The sequence below is a fragment of the Miniopterus schreibersii genome (genome assembly GCF_964146895.1).
Source record: "Miniopterus schreibersii genome assembly, chromosome: 2".
Classification (NCBI taxonomy): Eukaryota; Metazoa; Chordata; class Mammalia; order Chiroptera; family Miniopteridae; genus Miniopterus; species Miniopterus schreibersii.
In genome coordinates this window covers 104,253,038-104,277,825 of record NC_138102.1, presented here as the reverse complement: position 1 = coordinate 104,277,825, position 24,788 = coordinate 104,253,038, and the positions used below count along the sequence as shown (strand labels likewise).

The 24,788-nt window shown below is 43.5% G+C and overlaps 1 protein-coding gene across 8 annotated transcripts in view; it reads left to right on the top strand.

Annotated features, from left to right (window-relative positions):
* Positions 1–24,788, top strand: part of CACNA1C (calcium voltage-gated channel subunit alpha1 C) — a 590,073-nt gene that overhangs the window by 362,077 nt on the left and 203,208 nt on the right. For 7 of the 8 annotated variants that reach the window (XM_081130588.1, XM_081130587.1, XM_081130585.1 and 4 more), the window contains exon 1: positions 8,283–8,352. Coding sequence is in view for 1 of the 8 variants with exons in the window: in XM_081130589.1 (XP_080986715.1) it covers positions 50–189; positions 8,213–8,352 (280 nt within the window). In the remaining 7 variants the exon portion in view is untranslated. Of the gene's footprint in view, positions 1–49; positions 190–8,212; positions 8,353–24,788 lie in introns of those variants that run through there. The other variant, XM_081130589.1, reaches the window with a different exon arrangement.

Below are 24,788 nucleotides of genomic sequence, written 5' to 3'. Positions count from 1 at the left end.
CCCAATCTAACAATTTTCTTTTTCTCGCTCTTCTATTTTTGTTTCCTAGGAACGAGTGGAATATCTCTTTCTCATCATTTTTACTGTGGAAGCATTTTTAAAAGTAATAGCCTATGGACTTCTCTTTCACCCTAACGCTTACCTCCGCAACGGTTGGAATTTACTAGATTTTATCATTGTGGTTGTAGGGTAAGTATATCTACCCTTCTCTATTTCCTCCCCTTACCCCTGTCGCCAACCAATACATACCTCTTTTTCCTTCTGTATTTATATCTCCTTTTGATTTGGTTACAGCAGCACTGGCCTCAGGCAGGACGAGAGGATCTATTTTAAATATCTCTTTGAATTCAGTCTTTCTCTAAAGGGAGAGGAACTATTTATTACCTAGGAACCTCCTCACCACTGCTCTCACATGCACACGTGCGCTCATACACATGCACATGTGCACGTGCTCCCTCCCACCCCCCGCACTCTCACACACACACACACACACACACATGAATTGAATCTGAGTGCTTTTGATGAAACCCAGGGTCCTTCATGCAACTGTGGAGAGTCCTCTGCTTAAGGTGTTTTCTTCCATCTCTAACCACATCTGGCCTGACAGCTCCTCTGACCGATTTCCCTGCTGTATCGCTGAGCAGATTTAGTTCAGCTTGCCAGTGAGCATGCAGTCCAGGGACATGGGTTGGGGCTGGCCCACAGGAGCTGTGGATGCCTACTCTCACCCCTCCAGCGAGCCTTGTTCTCTGGCCAGGGAAACCAGGCTGCTCAAGACAGGTGCGTGAGAAGAAAACAGGGAACTATGAAGGACCAAGGTGATGAGTGACCAAACCCAAATCAAACACAGCTTCCACCTGACACTCTGCTGCATTTTAGTATCAGATGAGGCAAAGTCAATCTATGCTTTAAAAATAAAACAATGCAAGAAATCTTAAATAAAATTTAGAAGTGATCTGTTTGTCAAGGAATTAGTAACTTCACAGAAAGATTCTCTAGAAAATATTTGTACCTAACAAGCCTACGTCTGCTGTGTGAGATGTAATCTATTATACAGTGGATGACGGTCTCACGACTTATCTGTTTTGTAAGGGGAAGGCCCCTTTGCAGCAAGATTTTGCTTCAAGAAGAAGCTGGGTTCTTTGAGCTATCTGTTGTGACTCTGAGCTTGGAGAGTGGTCAAGTTGTGGCCACCTTGCATTTTCACTGCCTTGAAGTCCCGACAGGCTTCAGTGTCAAGGTCAATATGTCATTCAGCTCTTATCCCAAGAAACTATTTTCATGAATCCTCCTGTGCTGTCCCAGTGAAGACCCAGGCTCCCATGCCTTCTCCAGAGCACTGGCTGCTCGTGATCTCATGGGAGCGTCTGGTCTTTCCTGCAGGAAATAACACAGGAGCAAATAGAGGTCAATTAGGAGTTATGTCCTTGTTTCTGGCCATCTGGATGGCTTGTGAGGATTATTTGGAACTGTTTTAGGGTTTTTTCTTAACAACCCTAAATCAGGGTTTTTGGAACTGTTTGGAACTGTTTAGGGTTTTTGCCTGACCAATGAGTGACACATTTTGGCCACATTAACATCAGGGATATTTGGGTGGCTTGAGGAGCACTAAAATCAGAGTATGTGCCAGAGGACTCAGAGTGAGGAGGCATCTATATGAGGGATTTTGCTGCTCCTGTTCATGCCAGAATAAGCAAAGAGTGACTCCACAAATGCCTTGAATGCTCAGTAAAACATAGCAAAGGTCTTTAAGGGGGGTTGTTCCAAATGCCCCTGAATCCTTTTTAAGACCCAAATCTTTCTCAAGGCCTCGGTCTCCTGGGAACCATTCACACATGTGGAAAAGAGCTCCAGGCTGAGATCTGATGTTTCTGGGAGTCATAGAGAGATGGGGTGTCTTGCTGGGACCAGTTTTGTTTAGGCAAAGATGCTACATCTTCTTACATTTATGAATAAGTCAGAGTTGACCAGATACAGTGCTGTGCCACATTCACAGCCTTCGCTGCAGCACAGGAGGTGAGACCAGGCAGCACCGGTAGGCATCCAACAGGAGCCCTGGGAGGGAGGGAACAGGTGCCAGGCTGCAGGCTGCACCCTGGGCGACCCTGCTCATCCCCAGCTTGTTTAGACCTCGCTGCATCCCTTGGACTGCTGTTCCTCTCCACAACCACAGAGGGCGGGTTTTTCATGGGTCATCCTGGATTCTGGTCGCTTTTCCCTGGGGTCTAGGCCATGAGGCTGATGAAGAAAGGGAGGCCTCGAGGGTTGGCATTCTTCCAAAAGATGCCTCTAGTTGGCTCTTTAAGCCACTTAGGCTGTGATGCTAGCACTTGCTCATCTTGTGGTTCACCATGACCCTTGGAGTTCTTCCCCATCAGTTTCCCACTTGGCTGTGTTTGGCACCTGGTTTCTCTTCTTCATGAGTATTGGTCCTAGGGGCTTCCCATCCAGTCTAAATCTCAGCCCATCCTGCTAACTCAAAACATAGCACATAACCCCCCCACGGCAGGTATAGCTCAACCACCTCTCTTCAGCCGTGCCTCATGTTCCTGCTGCCTTTACAGTATTAAATGGGTATCCCTGTTCCCCTTGCATCTCCTGGGAAATATCTGTTCTCCTTGGCACCCCTGCAGCTATTTGGGGGAGGTCCCTCCTGGCCTCCTGGCCCTGGAGAGGTGGGTGCACCTGCCTGCTGCCTGAGTGCCATGTTGAGAGCCGCTCTCTCACCTCTGCGTTGCCATTCTGGTGGCCTGTGACAAGAGGCATTTCCTTCCCCCCACAGACCTGTCACATTTCCTTCCTAGAGTGGAGTTCTCTCCTTGGTAGGATGGGAGATGGTGCTGCTGAGTGAACATGGAGAGAACTTCAAAGGTCTCTATGAGCTGCCTCCCCCCAGCCAACCCTAAGAACCGGGGAATCTGCAGTAGCGCCATCTGCTCTAGAGATTCTGCTGCAGCCACAAAGGCTTCTGCCACAGCTCTGTGTCCCTCCTAGTATGTTGGCCCTGTCCCACCAGGCCCTCGAGAGCCTCATTGTCCTGTTCTTTTAAACGCCCTAATGTCCAGCTAAGGAACTGCCAGGCACACCTCCTGCAGACATCCCTCCCCAAGCCTCTGCATCTAAACCCAGCCCTTAGGGGCAGGTAAGCACAAGCTGTGGTTTCACCTTTCTGGTGTCTAATGAGGGTAAGAAACACAGCAGCCCCACAAGCCAAGACCAACATCCCCTAGATCCGTTCCTGCATTTTTGACCCCTTCAAAACTAAAGGCAGACACTTAGTAAAGATCTGCATTGAGTTGGGGCAGGGGCTAAAAGAGAGGAAAGTTGCCTACTCTCTGCTCCCTCCACTGAATAATATTTTGTGAACATCTTGTACTCCAATAAGCACATTGGTTTCTTCCAGGAAATACTAGCAACCAAATCTGATTTGGATTTGGAATGCTATTTGACCAACTTGCAAACTGGTCTCCATTTCCATGATCTAGACTTAAGTGGAAAGAACATTTCTCTGGAGAAAGGAGCCTGTTCCCCGATCCTGGCAACCTCTCAGTTTCACCAACTAACATGTGAAACCATCTGATTGCCAAGCTGAGCTGAAATAATCCTGGAGCAGAGAGACATTACATGTGGTCTGGCTGGGGTAATCCAGCTCCTTTTAGCTGCAGAACCCATTGTTCAAGAAGAGCCTTACTCAGAGGCCAATGCAAAACACAGATCAAGGGGGGCCCACTGTTAAATATGGGAAAAGGAGCCAGAACCCCGGTCACTCACCTCTGGCCTCACTGCCCAAGAAGTCCCCAGGGAGTTCCATGGAGCACAGTTTGAAAATCCTTAATCTAGACCAATTTCCTCATTGCTGGGCCCTGCCTAGATCTGAGCTTCTGCAAAGCTAAACCTGCAGCTGCAGCCTCTGGTTCCAGATCCAGTTCCCTGGGGCATGAGTTGTTCAAGGCTCGAGTTTAGTCCTCAAAACAAAGTCTCCCTGGCCCCGAGTTCAGGTTTGATTAGGGGACCCAGTTCTGATACCCGGACTTCCTTCTCGACCCGAGGCCATGACCCAGCACGCACTCTACTGGCAGAGAATCAAGAGCCATCTCACGTACAAAGGACAGAAATTGCCCCTGTGTATGCTTTTCCCTATTTTTCTTGGTTACCACAAAAAATCTAAGACTCCAAACTCCCATCCCATGCGGGCTGTGCGTCCTCTAATCTACACCCTTTTCCCTCTCCACCCCACTCCTGAGTCCTGCCCACTGTGCCCTCTGATCCCCAATCCATCTCCCATTTAGGGGGAGCAGATGTTTTCTGTAAAGGGCCAGGTATAGCTTTTCAGCTTTGAGAGCCCTGCAATCTCTGTCCCTACTGTGCAACTCTGTAGGGAGAAAACAGCAATTACGTAAGGGATGGGTGTGGCTGGATTCCATTTGAACTTCATTTAAAGAACAAGTTCTTTCTGATCACTCCTTTCAATTTCTGACTCTAACCTGAGGGTCCTGCTTGCCTTGCAGTCTCTAGAGGTGGCCAGTCTCTCCCAGATGCTTCATTCCACAGTCCAGAAGTCAGGAGAGCAACCCTGCTTTCCCCTTATCTCTGCTTTCAGACCGCTGTTCTTCCCACTAAAAATCTCCTATTTTGATGCTTGTGTCATCAGACATTTCTAAGCCCCACTTCTCCTTATTGTAGTCCTCTCTAGACCTTTGAGACACTTCTCATTCCTTGAAGACATGAGCTCTTGGCTCACTCCCACTTTCCAACACTCACTACTCCTGCCACCACCCTCCAGTAGCTTCTTGGTTCTTTGATAGCTTCTTCCCTAGGGATCCTGACTCCATTCTATCTCAGCTGCTCACTCCCATGCTTATAGCCAATATCCATGCCATAGCTAATAACTATACTTCTCTATAATCTCAAATCAAACATCCTACTCTCTAAGCTATACCACCCAACTTTCCAGCTCCCTCCCTCCAGCACTGAACGCCAACAACCCATTCATCCTGCCACATTCTGTCTGTTCCTCCTCTTATGTGCATTCCTCCTTCCAACCACCTTAGATGCCAAGTCCCATCCTTATACTCTTTCACTTGCATTTGTACTCAACACGATTCCTCTCTTCATTTGTCTTACTCACCAATCCTAATCAGATCCGACTAGATGGAGATCTATTTTGTACCTGAAGCTGTGCCATTGAAAGGGGTAGAGAAATATGCAAAGCCAAGCTGATGAGTCTCACTTTACACTCATGACCACCAACCTTGAGGCCAGTAGTGATTCCTGGCAGTCCTGCTACATGTTCCTGCTCACTCTTCCACTTTCTTTATGATTCTTTAATTCCTTTGCCTTTCTCTTCAAACTTCTAATACCTCCTCCTGTTTCACATGTTTAGCCGATGACCTTGCTACCTGTTTCCCTGGGAAAACAGATGCAATCAGAGAGAATTTTCATGCATCCCCACAACCACGTCCATGCCCCTGTAATGTGCCTCCCTGCCTGAACCATGATAAGCCTCCCTGCCCTTATGTAAGCCCAGCATCCCTAAATGTGCATTAGGTCCCCATCCTGCCTACTGAAGGACATCAGTCCTTCCATTGTTGCCTCTGTGTCTGCATCGGCAAATTGCCTGTCTCTGTTAGATGAGTCCCATCACATGTAAAAATGCCGCCGTATCTTCATTTAAAAACAAACAAAACTCTTGATTCCATAGCCCCTGTGGTAACTACCATTTTCCTCTACTCCCTTTTAGAGCAAAATTCCTCAAAGGAGTTGTCTGTGCAGTAGCCACCAGCCACATGTGGCCATCCAGCACCTAAAATGTGGCTATGCTGAATTGAGATATGTTGTGCATGTAAAATACACAGTAGATTTCAAAGATTTAGAACAAAAGACAGTGACAAGTATCTCATTAAAAATTCTTTATTTGTATTTATTATAGTTGAAATGATATTTTGGCTATGTTGGGCGATATAAAACATATTATCAAAGTTAATTTCACCTGTTTCTTTTTTACTTTTTTAATGTGGCCACTAGAAAATTTAAATGACATACATGGCTCCCATTTGTGGCTTACATGATATTTCTGTTGGACAGAGCTGTCTATTCTCCCTGTCTTTAGTTTCTCCTCCTATTCTCATATCTACTAGGATTTTGTTTCCATCACTCCATCAGTCTTTCTTTTGAAGTCTCAATGGTCTTCATGTTGCTAAATTCAGTGGTCAATGGTCCATCCTTATAGCTGCAGCACTTGACACAGCACTTCTCACGACCGCTTCCTTCACAGCCACTTGTCTCTTTTATTGATTTCTCCTCTCCTTGACCCCTCAATGGTGGAGCCCCAGGGTTCAGTCCTATCACATCTTCACTTTCTAGGATTTGACTTTAGTACATTCTATACAACTATCAAGTTTTTGTCTCCAGTCTGGAGTTCCAACCCCCCAGAAGTCCAGACCCAATAGAGCCTATTCAAGATCTCTATTCAGCTCTAGCTGGTTTGGCTCAGTGGAGCGTTGGCCCATGGACTGAAGGGTCCCGGGTTTGATTTTGGCCAAGGGCATGTATCTTGGTTGCAGGCTCGATCCCCGTCCCTGGTCAGTGGGTGAGCTGGAGGCAAACAATCGATGCGTCTCTCTCACATTGATGCTTCTCCCCCCTCCCAATTCCACTCTCACTGAAAAGCAATGGAAAAAATATCGTTGGGTGAGAATAAAAACAAAAAAATACATCTATTCAGATGTCCAACCAACAACGCAAACTTCACAAGGTTCAAAATAGAACCCTTGATGTGCATCCCCCATAGATCGTCCTTCCAGTTGCTGAAGCCAAAACAGTTGGAATAGTCTTTATTCTTCTGTCTTTCTCACAGTTCACACCCAGTTCATCAGCTAATCCCATCACATCTATCTTAAAATAAATCCAGAATCTGGCTATTTTTTACCACCTCCCCACCTAGGTTAGTACAGCAGCCTGCCCTGGCCTTGTCCCACTGCAGGCTATTCTTCCTACAGCATCCGAGTGATTCTTTTAAAACTTAGTCAAATCATGTCATTCTCCTGCTCAACACTCCCCCCCCCCCCGTGCCTTCCAACTCAGAGAGAAAATCGGTAGAGCCCCCTGCTTCCTCTTCCACCCTCATCTCCCACTGTTCTCTATTTACCTGCTTTGTGCCAGCCAGCCTGCCACTTGTCCCCTAAGGCACTGCCATGCTGCTCCCTTGGGCTCTTTGCATTGATTGTTCCCTCTGCCTGGAACAGTCACCCCACATAGCTCTGTATCCATTCCCGCACTTTCTTTAAGTCTCTGCTCAAATGTCAGCCTAGGAGTGAGTTCCTTTCCCAGCCTTTTGATATCAAACAGGAAGGCCTCCCACCCTGGCCTTCCAGATCCCCCTCCTTGATGCATTTTCGTCTTAGCATTTATCACTCTCTAAGTGTGATATACATTTGCTGATTATTTCGTTTATTGTCTGACTCCTTCACTAGAATGTAAATTCCAAGAAGGTAAAGACTGTCTATTTTGCTGTGGCTTCAGTGTCTAAAACATTATCGGGTACATTGTAGGTGTTCATGTTTGTCGGAGGGACGGATATACAAGCAGAAACACTAAGCAGCAGAGCTGAAATTTCCATGTCTTGGTTACATGCCTTAATGTGTGGCTTTGCCTCTGCTGGAAACTTATTCACTCAACCATTCGATCATTCATTCGTTTGTTCAACATATTTCTTTTAAGCATCTGTTATGTGCCAGCACAGAGTAGATTTCTTTGGGATCATATATTTGTGCCCAGGCACAAATCAAAGAGATGAGTAGGAGAAAGTATGTGGCCACATGTGGGAAGGAGCTAGGATCCTGCGGAGGGGGGCAGAGGGCCCCACAAAGGGACGGGAGACCTGGCAGCAAACTTCACTTGCTTTTCATTCTGTCCAGGGCTGCCCAGCTCACACAGAGCCAGATGTGTTCTCATAGCTTTATGAGGGCAAAGGGCCCGCCCGTGGCCTCACTCAGACCTCTCTGGGCAATGGTTATGCTCTTGGTTGGGTGATACCCAAACTGATGCACTGTCAACTTCTGATGCTCACAGACCCTCCTGGGCACCCACTGCAGCACTTGCCCCTGGGTGGAGATGGTCACAAACTGCTCCCAGGTTTCTTCAGAGAATTCAGAGCCCAGCTGGGCAAAGAAACACTGTCCTGACAGCTTTTTCTCTCCTTCTTCTCTTCTAGGCTTTTTAGTGCAATTTTAGAGCAAGCAACCAAAGCTGACAGGACAAACGCTCTAGGAGGGAAAGGGGCTGGATTTGACGTGAAGGCGCTGAGGGCTTTCCGCGTGCTGCGCCCCTTGCGGCTGGTGTCTGGAGTCCCGAGTAAGTAGAGCCATTTTTCTTGTGTTGTTACCACCCTCCACTTTCCTTTGCCGGATTGCCAAGGGCACTTTGCAAAGGAACCTGATTTCCTATAAATGGAGGTTTTTCCTAAATGAGTTCCTTTGCTTTAAAAAAACCAGCTCTGATGTGAGTCCATTAAAACACACTGTGGTCCCAGCTCCTGTAAACACTGGCGGGAAAACCAACAGCACTCACACAGCCAAATGAAGACAGCCTACACAGAGAAAACAATCCTGTGGCCAGCTGAGCGATCCCCACAGGGCTCTGGGCTGGGAGTTTAAATACATTTGCGGCAAAAGAGCCAGGTGAGCAGAGACAGCTAATCCCCAAGGCTCGCAGGGTATTTTAACCAATGGGATGGATTATCTCTACCCTGTATTTTTCCAAAGAACAATCAGAAAAGCACCAGTGGATGTTCTAAAAAGTTTATTTTGCCTTTTCTTCCAGCCCCTTCCTCCTTCCGTGTCAAATGGGGCATCTCTGGCCTCAGAAGCTCTATTTATGGACCCTACCTGTCATTATGAGAATTGCTTTCACCCTAGGGGTGGAGGGTGTTCAGTAATCTCAAACAAGCAGGAGGGCACTATGGAGATACTGTCCACCAGGATACCAGTCACATGGCAGCTTCCCTCCCACGGTGCTCCCAGAAGCCTGTCACATTATGGATGAGGCCCAGGCACCAAGCACAGCAGCTTCGGGTACCCGCATCAGCTCCAGCAAACCCCAGCCCAGTCGCTCCTGGGGCTAAATCAGCTTTTGGAGAGTTTATCCTTCTTCTCCTTGTTCGATCTGTGGTATCTGAGCCTAATTCTGGACTTGTCTGCAGAGAGTTTACACTCTCAGGTCAGCTCCATCAGACCTGGCCCAAGACTTAAGGCAGAGGAGATCTCTGTGACCAGGCCGGAAACACACTAGTGCGGGGAGGGGGCAGGGGGCAGGATAGCAAAGAGGCCCTCTGCACACCCGTCCTTTACCACCTGCACCAGGGACAGAGAACTTGGAGACGTTATACTGCTTGGTGATATCTCTTAGAGTCATAAAACCATAGAAATGTGAAGGGCCTCATATTAACCTGTTCAGTCCTTTCTGTACATGCACAGGATAGTGATGAGATCATCTTTAAGTAACTGACCAGCAGCAGAGCATGACTAGGACCAGGTTTCCTGACTTTCAAACCAGCTCTTCCCTACCAAACCTCCCATAAAGAATTAACTCTTGATTGTCTTAGACTTGCACACATATATCCTGTCTCTTCAGTTACATTATAAGTCTCTTGAGGCCCAGAATTGTGCCTATCTTGTCTCTGAGACCTGCACAATCAATGCCTGAGTGGTCTCTGCAAAAGGTAGGAGAATTTAGTGGATAAATGAAGCAAGAGTTGGACTGTTTTCTTTGCAGTGAGGCCCCTTGGGCAATGCTTGCAGCCTGTCCTAAACTGGACACAGAGCTAAGTCACTCAAACACATGTAGAGCAGATTCTCTCTACTTGGCCTGAATCATTTGGGGCATCTAAGAATAGAAACAGTATATGTGATCACCAAGACCCAATTCCCTTTTTGTGAAGCCTAAATTATTTGGGTTTTCTTGGTCAACAGCCATAACTCAGTAGACCAAAATCAAGGAGTGAGAAGGCAAGGTGAGAATGACTTTGAACATGACTTTAAGGAGCTTCTCATGATGCTGCAGCCAATGTCAGCGATAGGAACCGTGAATTGATTCCAAACTTTAGTTAACCGAGCTACATGGACATAATGAATCTTACCCTGTTGTGTATGTGCTTACTAGGGGCCCAGAAATTTCAAAGCTTTGTGCTGGGTATGAGGACATAGCATTAAAGAACAAATATGGTCCTTTCACTTGAGGAATATGACAATCTAATAAAAGAGTATATCAGCCAGCTTTTGCTGCAGGAACAAACAATCCCAAAGTCACAGTTACTTAAAACCAGACACACGTCTACCTGGCTCATGGTACATGAGGATGCTGGCCAGCTGCAGCTGTTCTGGGCTCACTGGGTTTTGTGTGGCGTCTGGTTCCAGAGCCCAGGCTGAAGAAGCGTCCGGCATGCAGGCCATGTCGTTCTCATGACAGAGGGCAGATAGATGCTCACAAAGGGGGCATAGAGTTAAACCACACAAGCATATTTTGTTTTTGCGCAAACGTGGCTTATATCACAGCTGCTCACATCTCAGTAGCCAAAACAAGTCACATGTCTATCTTTGTCCCGAAGATAATGGGACAAAGGCATGCACCATACTTACAGAGAAGCATGGGCGAATAATTGTGAACAAATAGTACAATCTGTCACAAAGGGACTGAGGAGATTGTTATTAACAGAAATAGTTACAGTAATTACTCTAGTACAGAGATTCTTAATTAGAGATGCATATGGCTGAGAGCCACTCATGCTCTGGTGCATGAAAAGGGAGAATTAGAGAGAGGAGCTGGGGCTCCACTATGGAAGAAACTTCCCGAAGGAGGTGTCTTGTCTCCATATGCATTTACGTAATGGTGGGACTGTATTGTGGTGGTCAGGAAGAGGTAACACTTTTTGGAATTCTCTCATCAGGAAGGTGAAGACATGAGAAAGCCCCTCAAATGTAAGACTCTGAATTTACCTGCCATGCACAACAGGAAACTATTTTTTTGTCACTAAAGATGATGACACTGAGATGGTTTTGCAGTGTGGGCGGCCTTGCAGGTGACTCCATGCTTATGCATGGGGCTAGCAACTGTGTCTTGTTTCCTGTGGGTCACTAATACAAAGAGAAGGGGTCTTTTTGGAGCTTAAAGAAAGGGCCAGTCCAGCCTTTCCCACTTTCTCAATAGCATAGTGTCTGTGTGACCTTTTGAGACAGTGAAGTCTGTAGACCAAGGTGAATATGGGCACTGTACTGGTTTGGTTGGTATCACCTAGGAAAATATCAGCAACGCTTCTTATATGACAAACATAGCCACATGTCTCCTTTTCCCACTTCTCATAACTTAAGGTTGTCTCCTTTTACATTTCAGCAAAACTCTTTTAAAAAAGCAAAACAAAAGAACGTTGCCTTTACCTGTTATCTCCAACTCTTGTCTTCCCATTCTCTCTTGAACCCACTCCAGTCAGGCTTTCCCCCCACTGCTGTACCAAACATCTCTGTTGAGGCCGTGGTGATTTCCATGTTGCAGAAGCTGGTGGTCAGTTCTCTGGCCCCATTTTGGTTGATCTATCTGCAGCATTGGGTCATCCCTTATCTTTGAACCACTGTGTTCGCTAGGCTTTCGGAATACTGTTCTTTCTTAGTTCTGCCCTTCCTTTACTTGTTTTTCCTTCTCGAGCATTCCTGGAAATCATGACTGTGGCCCTGGGTTTGTGCACAGTAAGGTTGCACAGCTTAGGGGTTGATTTCATTGTAGACATAGAAATCAGTTGACTCTTTCAATGAAATTCTGTGTAATTGCAGGATCTGTTTTGTTTCATTGAGACTCTTCCACAATAAAGGAAATCGGTTCCCACTGCTTGTGCAGCTCTACTCTTCCACACAGAAGTGCTGTGAAGCGTGCAGGTGGCACCAAAGGACAAGCCATATGGAACAATAAACACTACATGGGGAACATGAACAATAAATATGGAGGGTTGTGATTAAATATTTGCATGTATATATAAGGAGTACCTTTGCTTGTGGAGCAGTAAGCAAGGGGTCATTTCCTCCTTTCCGTATAATCCCATCTGCCCTCCTAAAGAACTCTCAGGAGTGGACTGAGTTAAGGGAGCAGACAGAGGGAGGTGAGAAAGTGTCTTTTGGATTTGTGAGGCTTTCAACAAAATGCACAGCAGCCCCGACTGGATCTGATGATGAAGGGGATTGAACGGTAAGTCACCTTTATGCAAGATCAGCACCAGCCTTGGAAAACACCATCCTCTCAGCTGACTGTGAACACTTATTGAGCACTTTCTGTGAGCCAAGCACTGGATGAGGCACTGGGGACACAGAGATTAATAGGATACTATCCCCATCTGTCAAGGTACTTGAATGCTTTAGAGACTTTTCATGGGATACATGTTTCCTATGACATGAATTTGTCTAAGGTTAGCTCTTCCTCAGTTAAAAAGTGTTATTTCTGGAAGCACACAGGCTAGAAACAGCTTGTTATTATGCAAGGGTTTGCATTCTAATTGAAAAATGAGAAGGAGCAGTGAGGACCATGTGTAGGGAGGGGTCAAACTCTTCCTTTCTGTTTTCCTGGCTTAGATTAGGACTGTTTCCTGAAAACAAATCAGCACCAATCAGTCAACTGGTAGCTGATGAGTGGATACCATATAGAAGGCACCAGGGGAGATGTAGTGGTTTTGAGCCTGAGCTCTTGGATCAGACTGCCTGGCTTCTGCCACTGACTTACTCTGTGACCTTGGAGAAGTTACTAAGCTTTTCTGTGCCTTAGCTTCCTCATCTAAAATGGGAATAATAATAGAACTTATTTTATATGTTGTTAGAAGAACTAAATGAGTTAATGCATACAAAGCACTCAAACAGTGCCTTGCGTATTGTGAGCCCTCAGTTAAATGGCTTTTACATCCCATTATATTATGTATTTAAAACAAAAATATATGACAAGATCACTATCAAGACCAAAGATAAAGAATATTCAAGACTTAAAGATCAGCCTGAGACAAAAGAAAAAAATACCAGAGTGGCATGTGTATGATTATTTCACTTACATAGAAAATGAAATGGATTCAAGGGGCAACTTTCACAGGGACTGTGGCAGTCCCGAAAAGTTTATGAAGGAGCAGTATTTGAGATGAGCCTTGAGGCTTATGTAGAAGAGGTAGGGATAGAGATGGAAGGATGTTTGTGTCACCAATACAGGCCAGCCCAGGCCAGCATGTAGGTCTCTGCGTGAACCAAACCGCAATGGAGGAGGAAGTAGTGAGAACCAGACGAGAAAAGTCAGCAGGGAACAGACTGGTGGGTCCAGAACTCCAAGCCAGTAGTCAGTTTTCTAAACAGCCACTGCTGCTCCCTCTTCATTAGAAACATTTAAAAGACTGCACTACAGAGAAACAGCTAAATGTCTCAGAAATCCCGAGTGTCAGAATGGATGGTGGATCTTGAATTACAGGGAGGTCCATTAATCCACCCTGGATACAGCTATTTGGTAGCAAAGCTGGGCTCAGGGCCAGACCAGAGCCACCGCGCTCTCCCACCCTGCACCTCTCTTCCGTGGGCCAGGGCCAGGCGGGCACCTGCCCTCAGCGCTCTGCTAGAGATCCGACGCTGCAGGGTGCCTAACGCTCTCTTTATTGTTCATGATGGAGTGGATCGTGACTTAGAACTTCCTGCTGCAAAGTGAAAAACTCACCCACGTACCCAGGTGACCACTTTTGTCCTAGGAGGCAGGTTTTCCTCCAGAATGGGCTCTCTCCTCCTGGGGCTAGTAACTGTGAAATTGGCCACACTGATTAGCTAACACTGCCACGGGGGGTATATTAGAGCTGCTAAAAACAACTTTTCCGAGGATTTTCACACTTTGATAGTTCAAAAGTAGTCATGCCATCCTGCCTGAAATTCGTTCTTCGGTACATTGGGCCCCGGTGGATTTGCCATCACCATTACTGCTCCCAAGACCGTGTTTAATGGCCCAGGGGGAAGCCCACACTGCTAGGGAGGAAGAGGGCTTGGGCACCAGAGGTGATCCCCGCAAACAGCTCGCCACTGTCGCTTGTATTTACAGATACCTCACCATGCCAGATTTGATGGGGAAAAGTCTATCTAGAGCTCATACTCAGAAATCAAGTAACTCGGCCCCCTGAAACTTACACACTTTGGAAACTGAGTCCCAGAGAAGATCCACATTGCTTCCCTGCTCACCTCCTGCTTTTCCTACTGCCTGTGTCGTCATTCTCTCAGTCCAGCCTTTACTCCTGGTTAATGCGACTTAATGCCCTAACGCGTCCACATGATGCAGGCGGCACAGTGGCCCATAAGTGAAGGGGGCGAGAGACTCAGACTCCAGCCCTACCATTTCTCACAACCAGTGTGGTGACCTTGGGCAAGTCGGTTCTCTCTCTGAACCTCTGTTCCACGTCTGTGACGCGAAGGGCCTGGACTGGCTGGACTAGGCGTTGCCTTCCTGCCCCTACGTCCCCCTCCCCGCACCTGCTGGCACCCCTTGCCTTCGGCAGGCCTCCTTGCCGCCCACCTTCTGCTCTTTTTCTCCTTTCATGTCCTTGAGTTTGGCCTCTTGTCCCCCTCACTTTTTGTTTTGCTTCCTGTGCCTTTTCATCCCTTTGTCCTAAAGGGGTCTTAAATGTCAGGGGACCTGAGACCAAAATAAGGGGACACTTATAAGGCTACTTACAAGGACAGGGACATGGGCAGAGGGCCACCCATAAGTCCATCCTTCACTCAGCTTCTCAGAGGGCCACTGGCTGCCCGGTCCCACTGCCCACCCCTTTCCGCAGCATCTTCTAGACACGCTTCTCTACCACGTCCGTCACTGAGACAGGGAGTAATAAAACCTCACTCCCTGCATTCATCTCATGGTGCTGTCCCTGAATTGGAATGTCTCAGTGGGAAGAGACTTCAGATATCTGGTTCATCAACTTCCCTTTCTGCAGATAGGAGCACTGCAGCCCGATCAGTTAAATGGCTTTCTCAAGGTCACACAGCTACCTGGTGGCAGGCAGACAGGACTCCATTCCTTCACTGTCCCTGGAAGACTGATGGCAGTCCTGAAGGGACCCTCTGGTTTTGTAGTCTCTGGAGGTTACAAAGCTCCCTCACACACATTAGTTCATAGACTCTGGAAGAGGGAGGCACGCCCCAGGGAATGTCAGTGTCCCCGTCCCCCCCCCCCCTCCCCTCCAGGGCAGCCCTGGGTTTGTTTGCTAAGGCAGAGCAGAGCCCTCTGGAGGCAGCTATGAACAGCAGGACCTCTTAATATTCCCAACAGGCTGGCTGGCTGGCTGGTTTTTTGTGAAGAGTCTGAAGTTGGCTCCATGGAGTGGGCCCGCCTCACCTATCAGACACAGAACAGAATTTCACTCCCTGCCCCCAGTCTCCCAAAACCTTTCATGTTCACTGCACCTAAGAATTGATGCTCACTCTTTCCCATGTCACCCAGCGTGATTCCTGAGCTTCCATTGCAGCCCTTCTCTCCTCTGATTCAGCACCTCTTATACCCCTCTTATCCGGGTGCCTCAGAAGGGGCCCCTGGACTGGAGTTCAGGGGCACAGTTACAGTCCCAGCTCTGCTGGCAACCTTTCTGTTCCCTGCTTTGTGCTTTGGCTTAGTTTGTCTATGAAGTAAGACTAGTAATGGGTATTGTATATGCAGAGAAAAGATTTTACCTGTAAAGTCCCTTGAGCTTCTAGCAACAACTCCTCTTTTGAATCTACCTCTTGAAGAGAGACATATGGATTGTGATGAGCCATGAGGTAGTGAGGAAAGAAAGACAACAAATGCAGCAAAGCAGGTTAATTTGAACAATGAGCATATTTCAGAAGTTCCAGTTCCTGCTGTCATGGAGTTTTACTGAGAAGGTATTGACTATCAATAATAGAACGTGACTAAACTGAGAAAGTCTCTATTATTTGGTGCTGTACATACAGCAGTTCACAAAATAATAATGCCTGAGAGCATCCAGTCACAAAGTAACTTCTCAAATTTACTAAAGTGCACAGACAGACATCCCCCCTGCGATGAAAAGGTCCGTTTTGATTGAGAACAGGATGTAGGTGGTGATAATGTTAGGGTTATCACCAACTAAAAGCCACATTTGGTGTCAGTGCCAGGCTTTTAGGCTCCAAGGGCTTTCTAGGTAGGTTGATTAATGGGCCCCCCGGTGCAGGAAGACAGGGACATTGTCCCTAATTTATAGACTCAGTCTCAGTGCTTCTCTCAGAGTGATGAAGATAGGCTAGTGGGGTAATGGAGACAGGCTCAGACTCTTCCAGGTTGGGGATATGCCCTGCTGGATCCCCACCCCTGTTGGGGGAAAAACACAGCTTTCTCAGCAGGGTGCCCACCTGGCTTTAGAGAGTGAGGGCAGTTGATAGTTCCAGTGTTGGTTGCTTTATATTTTGAGGGTTCATGAACCCCTTTGCCACAGGATCTAAGGATAAATGGTATTACTGCCACCTGAGGGACTTGTGATGATGGGGGAGGCTCTCTGGGCCAGCAGGTGAGGAGACCAGGGCTCTAAGCCTGGTCAGCGATGTGATCTTCCCTTTTGACCTCTGACCCTCAGTTTCCTCATCTGGAAAATGAAAGGGTTAAACTGTATTAGCCCTAAAATTCTTCCAAGAAATATCATTCTGTGCTTCAATGACAGAGAACAGCAGTGAACTGGACATTTTTTAAGTCTCTAATTCTAGATGTAGTCATGGATAGGTAGGGTATGACATTGGCCAGGTGCCTCCACTCTTGCAGCTCCCCAATACAGTAGCGATTAGTCCAGAGGTGGGAGAATATGTCATATTGTAAGTCAATCATATTTATTAAACAGGGACATTATCCCTAATGCGCCCCAAACCGTGGCAGGTGGTGTTACTCACAAAGGGAGAGGGAGCTTCAACTCAGGAAGCTCTGTGCTGGACTCTCCTTCGTGCCTGCCCCTTCCCTAGGGACCCCCAAACACAAAATAACAGCCAGCAGCAAGGTTACTGTAACTTAATTTAATGCAATGGTAACGATAACTTAGGCTTACAAGTGACCCATGCTTTATAAATGCTGCAGATATAAACGAGGGGAGGACATGAAGATACAGTGGGGGGCAGTGTCCCATGAAGTGATCGATAGGCAGAACATGAGCCCCATGCACCTGCTGTTCTTGGTTTGTTCCCTCTCACTGATCCATAATGACTAGTAGTTGAGGACATAGGCAATGGAGTCCGACTAGCTAGGTTCCAATTCCCAGAGCCAGTTATTAGCTATGGGACTCGGTTTTCTGACATATAAATTGGGGTTAAAGTTGCACCTACCTCATGGACCTGTTGTGAGGATGAAATAAGTACCTGCCTGTAAAACACTTAGAATTGTGCTCAGCACTTAGAAGCATTCTGCAAATGTTAGAGGTTAATATTCCTATGGGCACAACTTCCTTTCTACCTGCCCCTGGCTCCAAGTTATAATGATTGGAAGAAGGGGAACTGTTGCACTTGATTTTTTAAAAATTAACCTTATTGAAGTAGAATTCAAATTCAGTAAAGTGTACACATTTTAAGTGTACAGTCGGATTTGTAATAACCTTACAACAGTGTAATTTTATTTACCCAGCCCCCTCCTGTGTGATTGCTACACATCTTTCATTTATACATGTATTATAGACCCTACCCTACAGTGCTATTTTTGCCTTAAGCAGTCGGTTGCCTTTAAAGTAAATTATGAGAAAAAATAAAGCATAGTCTTTTATATTTGCTCAGTCATTTACCACTTCTGGTGCTCTCCATTCCTTTCTGTAGATCCAGGTTGCCTTCTGGTATCATCTCCCCTCGCCCTGAAGGACATCCCCTAGCATTTCTATAACGCTGGTCTGCTGCTGACAAATTATCTCAGCTTATGCTTATCTGAAAATGCCTTTATCCCATCCTCTTTTTGAAGAGTATTTTTATTAAGTTTATTAGGGTGACATGGTTAGTAACATTATCTAAATTTTCAGTGTGTAATGCTATGATACATCATCTGCGCTGTGTTCTCACCCCTCAAAGTCTAGTCTCCTTCCATCACCATGTATTTGTCCCCCTTCCCCCTCTTCCTCCTCCCCCCACCCTCTTACACTCTGGTAATCACCATTCTGTTGTCTGTGCCTGTGAGTTTGTTTGCTTGATGCTTTATCTTATATTCCACATATAAGTGAAATCGTATGGTTCTTGTCTTTTTCTGTCTGACTTATTTCACAGCGTGATACTCTAAGGTCCATCCGTTGTTGCAGGTGGCTGTATTTCATCCTTTCTTATGACTCAGTAGTATTCCATTTTATATATATGTGTGTGTGTGTGTGTGTATGTATATATATTCCATTATATTATATATATTCCATTATATTATATATATTCCATTATATTATATATATTCCATTATATTATATATATTCCATTATATTATATATATTCCATTATATTGTATTGTATTGTATTGTATTGTATTATATTATATTATATTATATTATATTATATTATATTATATTATATATATTCCATCGTGTGTGTGTGTGTGTATGTGTATCTCACATCTTCTTTATCCAGTCATCCATTGAAGGAAACTTAGGTTGTTTCCATGTCTTGGCTACTGTGTATAATGCTGCAATGAACATAGGGTACATATATAGTCTTAGGAAAAAGTGTTTTCAAAGTTTTTGGGTAGATACCCAGAAACAGGACCGCTGGGTCACATGGCAGCTGTAGTCCTCATTTTCTGAGGAGCCTCCGTACTGTTTTCCATAGTGGCTGCCCCAGCTTACATTCCCATCAGCAGTGTGTGAGGGTTTCTTTTTCTCCACTTCCTCTCTAACACTTATTTCTTGTCTTTTTGATAATAGCCATTCTAACAGGTGTGAGGTGCTATCACTGTGTTTTGATTTGACTTTCCCTTATAGCTAGTAAAGTTGAACATCTTTTTATATATCTGGTGGCCATTTGGGAGAAGTGTCTGCTCAGGTGCTCTGACCATTTCTAAATAGGATTTTTGTTGTTGTTGTTGAGTTATGTGAGTTTATTATATATTTTGGATATTAGACCCTTATTGGAAGCATTATTTGCTAATATCTCTACCCATTTGGTTGGCTGCCTTTTTGTTTTGTTGATGTCTTTTTTTCTGTGCAGAAGCTTTAAGTTTGATATAGTCCCGTTCATTTATTTTTGCTTTTACTTCCCTTGCCTTTGGGATCAAGCTCATAAAATCCTATCTGAGACCAAGGTTCATAATTTAGTACCTATGTTTTTGCCTAAGCTTAGGTATTTGATCCATTTTGAGTTAATTTTTGTGTATGGTGTCAAGTAGCAGTCTAGTTTCATTCTTTAGCGTGTGGTTTTCCAATTTTCCCAGCACCATTTATTGAAGAGACTTTCTTTTCTCCATTGTATGTTTTTGGCTCTTTTATAAAAAATTAATGGTCCAGCCCAGCCACACGGGTCAGCGGGTGGACATCGACCTATGATCCAGGAGATCGAGGTTGGATTCCCGGTCAGGGTACATGCCCGGGTTTCAGGCTCAATCCCTAGTAGGGGGCATGCAGGAAGCAGCCGATCAATGACTCTCATCATTGGTATTTCTATCGCTCCTTCTCCTTTCCTCTCTCTGAAATCAATAAAGACATATTAAAAAAAATTAATAGTCCAACCCTGGCCGCTTTATCTCAGTGCTTAGAGCATCAGCCTGCACACTGAAGGGTTGTGGGTTCAATTCCTCCTGGTCAAGGGCACATTCCATCCCCACCCTGGTCCAGGCATGTGCAGGAGGCAACCAATCAGCAACCGATCGGTGTGTCTCGCTCACATCGATGTTTCTCTCTCTTTCTCCTCCCCTCACTTTCTCCCTTCCACTCTCTCTAAAAAATCAATGGAAAAAATATATCCTTGGGTAAGGATTAACAACAACAAGAAAAAAATTAGTGGTCCATATATATGAGGGTTTATTTCTGGGTTGTTAATTCTGTTTCATTGGTCTGTGTGGCTGTTTTTTACCAAAACTATGCTGTTTTGATTATCATAGCTCTGTAGTATAATTTGAAGTCAGGGAGAGTGATACCTCCAGCTTTGTTCTTTATTTCTCAGGATTGCTTTGGCTATTCCGGGTCTTTTGTGGGTCCATAAAAATTTAATGGTTTTGTTTTGTTTTGTTTTGTTTCTTTAAAATATGCCTTTGGGATTTTGATGGGGATTGCATGAAATCTCTAGGTAATATGGCCATTTTTATTATGTTGATTTTTCCAGTCCACGAACATGGAATATCTTTTAACGTCTTTTTTGTCCTCTTCAATTTCTCTCAACAATGTGTTGTAGTTTTTGATGTACAGATTCTTCACTTCCTTTGTTAAGGTTTTTTTAGGTATTTTATTCTTTTGATTGCAGTTGCAAACGGAATTGTTTTTTATTTCTTTTTTCATATTTCATTGTTAGTATATAGGAACACAATGGATTTTTGTACATTAATTTTGTATCCTGCAACTTTACTGTATATGTTTATTGTTTCTAATAGCTTTTTGGTGGAGTCTTTAGGGTTTCTATACAAAGAATCATGTCATTTGCAAAAAGTGACAGTTTTACTTCTTTATTCCCAATTTGGGTTTCTTTGTTTTGCCTGATTGCTCTGGCTAGGACTTCCAGTACTATGTTGAATAATAGTGGTGAGAGTGGACATCCTTGTCTTTTTCCTGATCTTAGAGGAAAAGCTTTCAGTTTTTCACCATTGAGTACATTAGCTAAGGGTCTGTCATATATGGCCTTTATTATGTTGAGGTACTTGCCTTCTATACCTATTTTGTTAAGTGTTTTAACCATAAATGGATGTTTATCTTGTCAGATGCTTTTTCTGCATCTATTGATATAATCATATGATTTTTATCCTTTATTTTGTTAATGTGGCATATCACATTGACTTCTTTGATTACATTAAAGAGTCTTGTGGCCCTGGAATGAACCTCACTTGATGGTGATGTATTATCTTTTTAATGTATTGTATTTAATTTGTTAGTAAGTTGTTTAGAATTTTTGCATCTATATTATTCAAAGATATTGGTGTGCAATTTTCTTTTTGTTTGTGTTGTCCTTGCCATGTTTTGGTATCAGGATAATGTTGGCCTCATAAAATGAGTTAGGAAAGAATTGCCTCTTCTTCAATTTTGTGGAAGAGTTTGAGGAGGATAGGTATTTAATCTCTGAATGTTTGGTAGATTTCACTAGTGAAGTCATCTGGTCCTGGACTTTTTCGTCTTGGGAGGTTTTGGTGACTGTTCCAATTTCCTTACTGTTGATTGGTCTATTTAGGATTTCCAGTTCTTCACAATTCAGTCTAGGAAGGTTATATAATTTTAAGAACTTGTTCATTTCTTCTAGGTTACCAAATTTGGTGGTGTACAGACTTTCATAATATTCTTTCATTTCTGTGGTGTCCTTAGTAACTTCTTTTCTTTCATTTCTGAATTTGTTTATCTGAGTTTTTCTCCTTTTTCCTTAGTGACTCTAGCAAGAGGTTTGTCAATTTTATTAATCTTTTCAAAGAACCAGTTCTTATTGTATTAATTGTTTCTGTTATCTTTTTGTTTTCTATTTCATTTAATTCTACTTTAATTTTTATTATTCCCTTCCTTCTACTTACTTTGGGCTTCATTTGTTCTTCTTCTAGTTCTCTAAGGTGAAATGTTAGGTAGTTTATTTGAGCTTTTTCTTGTTTCATGAGGTAGGCCTGTAATGCTACAAACTTCCCTCTTATTACTGCTTTTTCTGCATCCCAGAATTTTTAATATGTCATATTGTCATTCTCATTTGTTTCTACATATCTTCTGATCTCTTCTTTTATTTCTTCTTCGACCCAGTCACTGTTTAGTAGGTAGTTGTTTTATCACCACATATTTGTGTGTTTTTTCCAGCTTTCTTTTTTGTAGTTGATTTTCAATTTCAAAGCATTGTGGTTGGAGAATATGCTTGGTATGATTTCACTCTTTTTAAATTTGTTGAGGCTAGTTTTGTGCCTCAACATATGGGTCTATTTTTGAGAATGTTCACTGTGTGCTAGAGAAGAATGCATATTCTGGTGTTCTGAGATGAAGAGCTCTGTAAATATTTCCTCATTGATTTTCTGTTTGGATGATCTATCCATTTGCTGTCAATGGGTCATTTAGGTCCCCTACTGTAGTTGTATTTTTGTCAATTTCTCCCTTCAGTTCTGTTAGTAGTTGCTTTATATAATTTGGTGCTCCCAGATTGGATGTGTTGTCTCCTTGATGTATCATCCTTTTTGTCATTTCATCTTTGCCTCTTGTTATCCTTTTAATCTTGAAACTTTGTCTGATATAAGTATAGCTACACCTGATTTTCTCTGGATGCCATTTGCTTGGAGTATCATTTTCTACCCTTTCACTTTGAGTCCATGTTTGTCCTTATAGCTGAGATATATCTCCTGAAGGCAACATATGGTTGGGTTTTGTTTTTTGATTCATCTCACCACTCTGTGCCTTTTAATTGGGTAGCTTGGTCATTTATATTTAGGGTGATTAACAATATATATGGATTTCCTATAGCCATTTTATCTTTTGTTTACTGGTAGCTCTGTGCCTCCATTGTTTATTTTCCTTTATATTTCAGTCTGTTAGTTTTGTGGTATTCTATGATTTTTTTCCTTTGTTTTTCTTTTATGTATCTCAGTTCTAGTTTTTTGTTGTTGTTTTTTGTTTTGTTTTGTTTTTGTAGTTACCATTAGGTTTATGAAAAGAATGTTTCATATGTAAAAGAGTCCTTTGTCTTCTATTCACATCTTATCTCCATTTACCTGTGCAAGTTCCATCCTTTTCCCCCTCCCCTTTTTGTTTTGGTGTTACAAATTATTTCTTTTTAGGCTGTCCATTCATTTCCAAATTGCAGTAGCTATTGTCTTTTTCTTTTTTAAAAATATTTTTACCTCCTTTAACCATTATATTTAATTGCTTAATCCCTGTTATGAACAAGGGTGACAGTTTCCTGCTTCTGTCTGTCTGTCTGTCAGTCAGTCATCTTACTCACAGTTTTGTATCCTTTTGTCTTTTTATTTCAGGAAGAACACCTTTCAGCATTTCTTATAAATCAGGTCTTGTGGTGGTAAATTCCCTCAGTTCCGTATGTCTGGAAAAGCCTTTATCCTTCATATCTAAAGGTTAACTTTGCTGAAAATACTATTCTTGACTGGTGATTTCTCTCTTTCAATAATTTGAATATTTGATTCCACTCTCTCCTAGCTTGTAGTGTTTCTGCTGAAAAATCAGATGATAACCTAATGAGGTTTCCTTTATAGGTTACTGTTTTCTCCCTGGATGCCTTGAATATTCTTTTTTTGTTGTTAATTTTTGACAGTTTTAATATAATTTGCCTTGGAGAAGGCATTTTTGGGTTGAGATAATTAGGTATTCTGTTTGCTTTTTGGATTTGAGTATCCAGATCTTTATATAGATTTGGAAAGTTCTCGTCTATTATTTGTTTAAATAGGCTCTCTGTTTCTTTCACCTGCTCTTCATCTTCTGGTATACCCATTATTCTTATATTGCTCATTCTAATGTAATGAAGTCAGGTAGTTTTCTTAAAGTTCCTTAATTTTTTTTTACTTTTGATTCTCTCTCTTCTTCCACCAGAGTCATTTCTATATTTCTGTCTTCAGTATCACTAATTCTTTCCTCGATTTGGTCTGCTCTATTTCCTAAGCTCGCTAGTTCATTCATCTCATTTATTGAGTTCTTAAGCTCCAGGATTTCTGTTTGGTTTCTTTTTATAGTTTCACTTTTATATTGCACTTTGGTGAAGTACTCCTTTTGTTCTTTGATTTTATTTCTGAGCTCATTGAATTGCTTTTCTGAATTCTCTTCTGTCTCATTGAGTTTTTTCAAAACTGCAGTCTTGAATACTCTGTCACTTAAATCACAGTCTTTCATGTCTTTAAGCTATTTTCTGGATATTTTTTATTTTCTTTCTGAATTCCTTTGTTACCTTGGCTATTAATGTGCTTAATGAATTATTTCTCTGCCTGGAAATTTGTGAGAATGAAATCTTTTTTTATCTTTTTAAAGTATTTGACATTTTACTGTTTAGCAGATTGATACATAGAGGTCTTTCTTTTGTTTTCTAGTAGGCAAGTTTTAATTTTTCTCTTATCTGCTTCTGGGATTCCTGTGGGGCTGTGTCACCATAGCCATGGAAAACACCCCCTATTCCCTGAGAAGGTAGGTGTCCCCTTTATGATCCAGTGGTCTTGATCTCAAGACACCATTCCCATGGATTGGAAGTGGTCTTCTGGCCTGTTTGTTCCCAGCGCCTTTCTGTAGCCAGAAGCCACTGGCAGAGCTGCTCTGAGTTGATTTAGCTGCCTCTATCAGGTTCCTCAGAGAAAGGTAGAAGATGTTTGGGAGGGGGAAAGTGGATTTGTATGTTTGTGGCTCTGTTCTTCCCAGTGGGTTTAACCATAATGAGTACAGACTGCTTAGGATGGAAAGGTATTTTTCAGCCTTTTGTGATCTGCCAAGTGAGGGTTTTACTGCCAGGAGGATCACAAGGAAATGGGTTGGGTGGGTTCCCAGGACTGCAGAATAATTTGTCATGTGATAACAAGCTGTGTCTATCCAGTTTTCCCAGCACCACTTATTAAAGAGATTGTCCTTTCTCCATTGTATATTCTTACCTCCTATGTCATAAATTAATTGACCACATATGCATGGGTTTATTTCTGGGGTTTCTATTCTGTTTCATTAA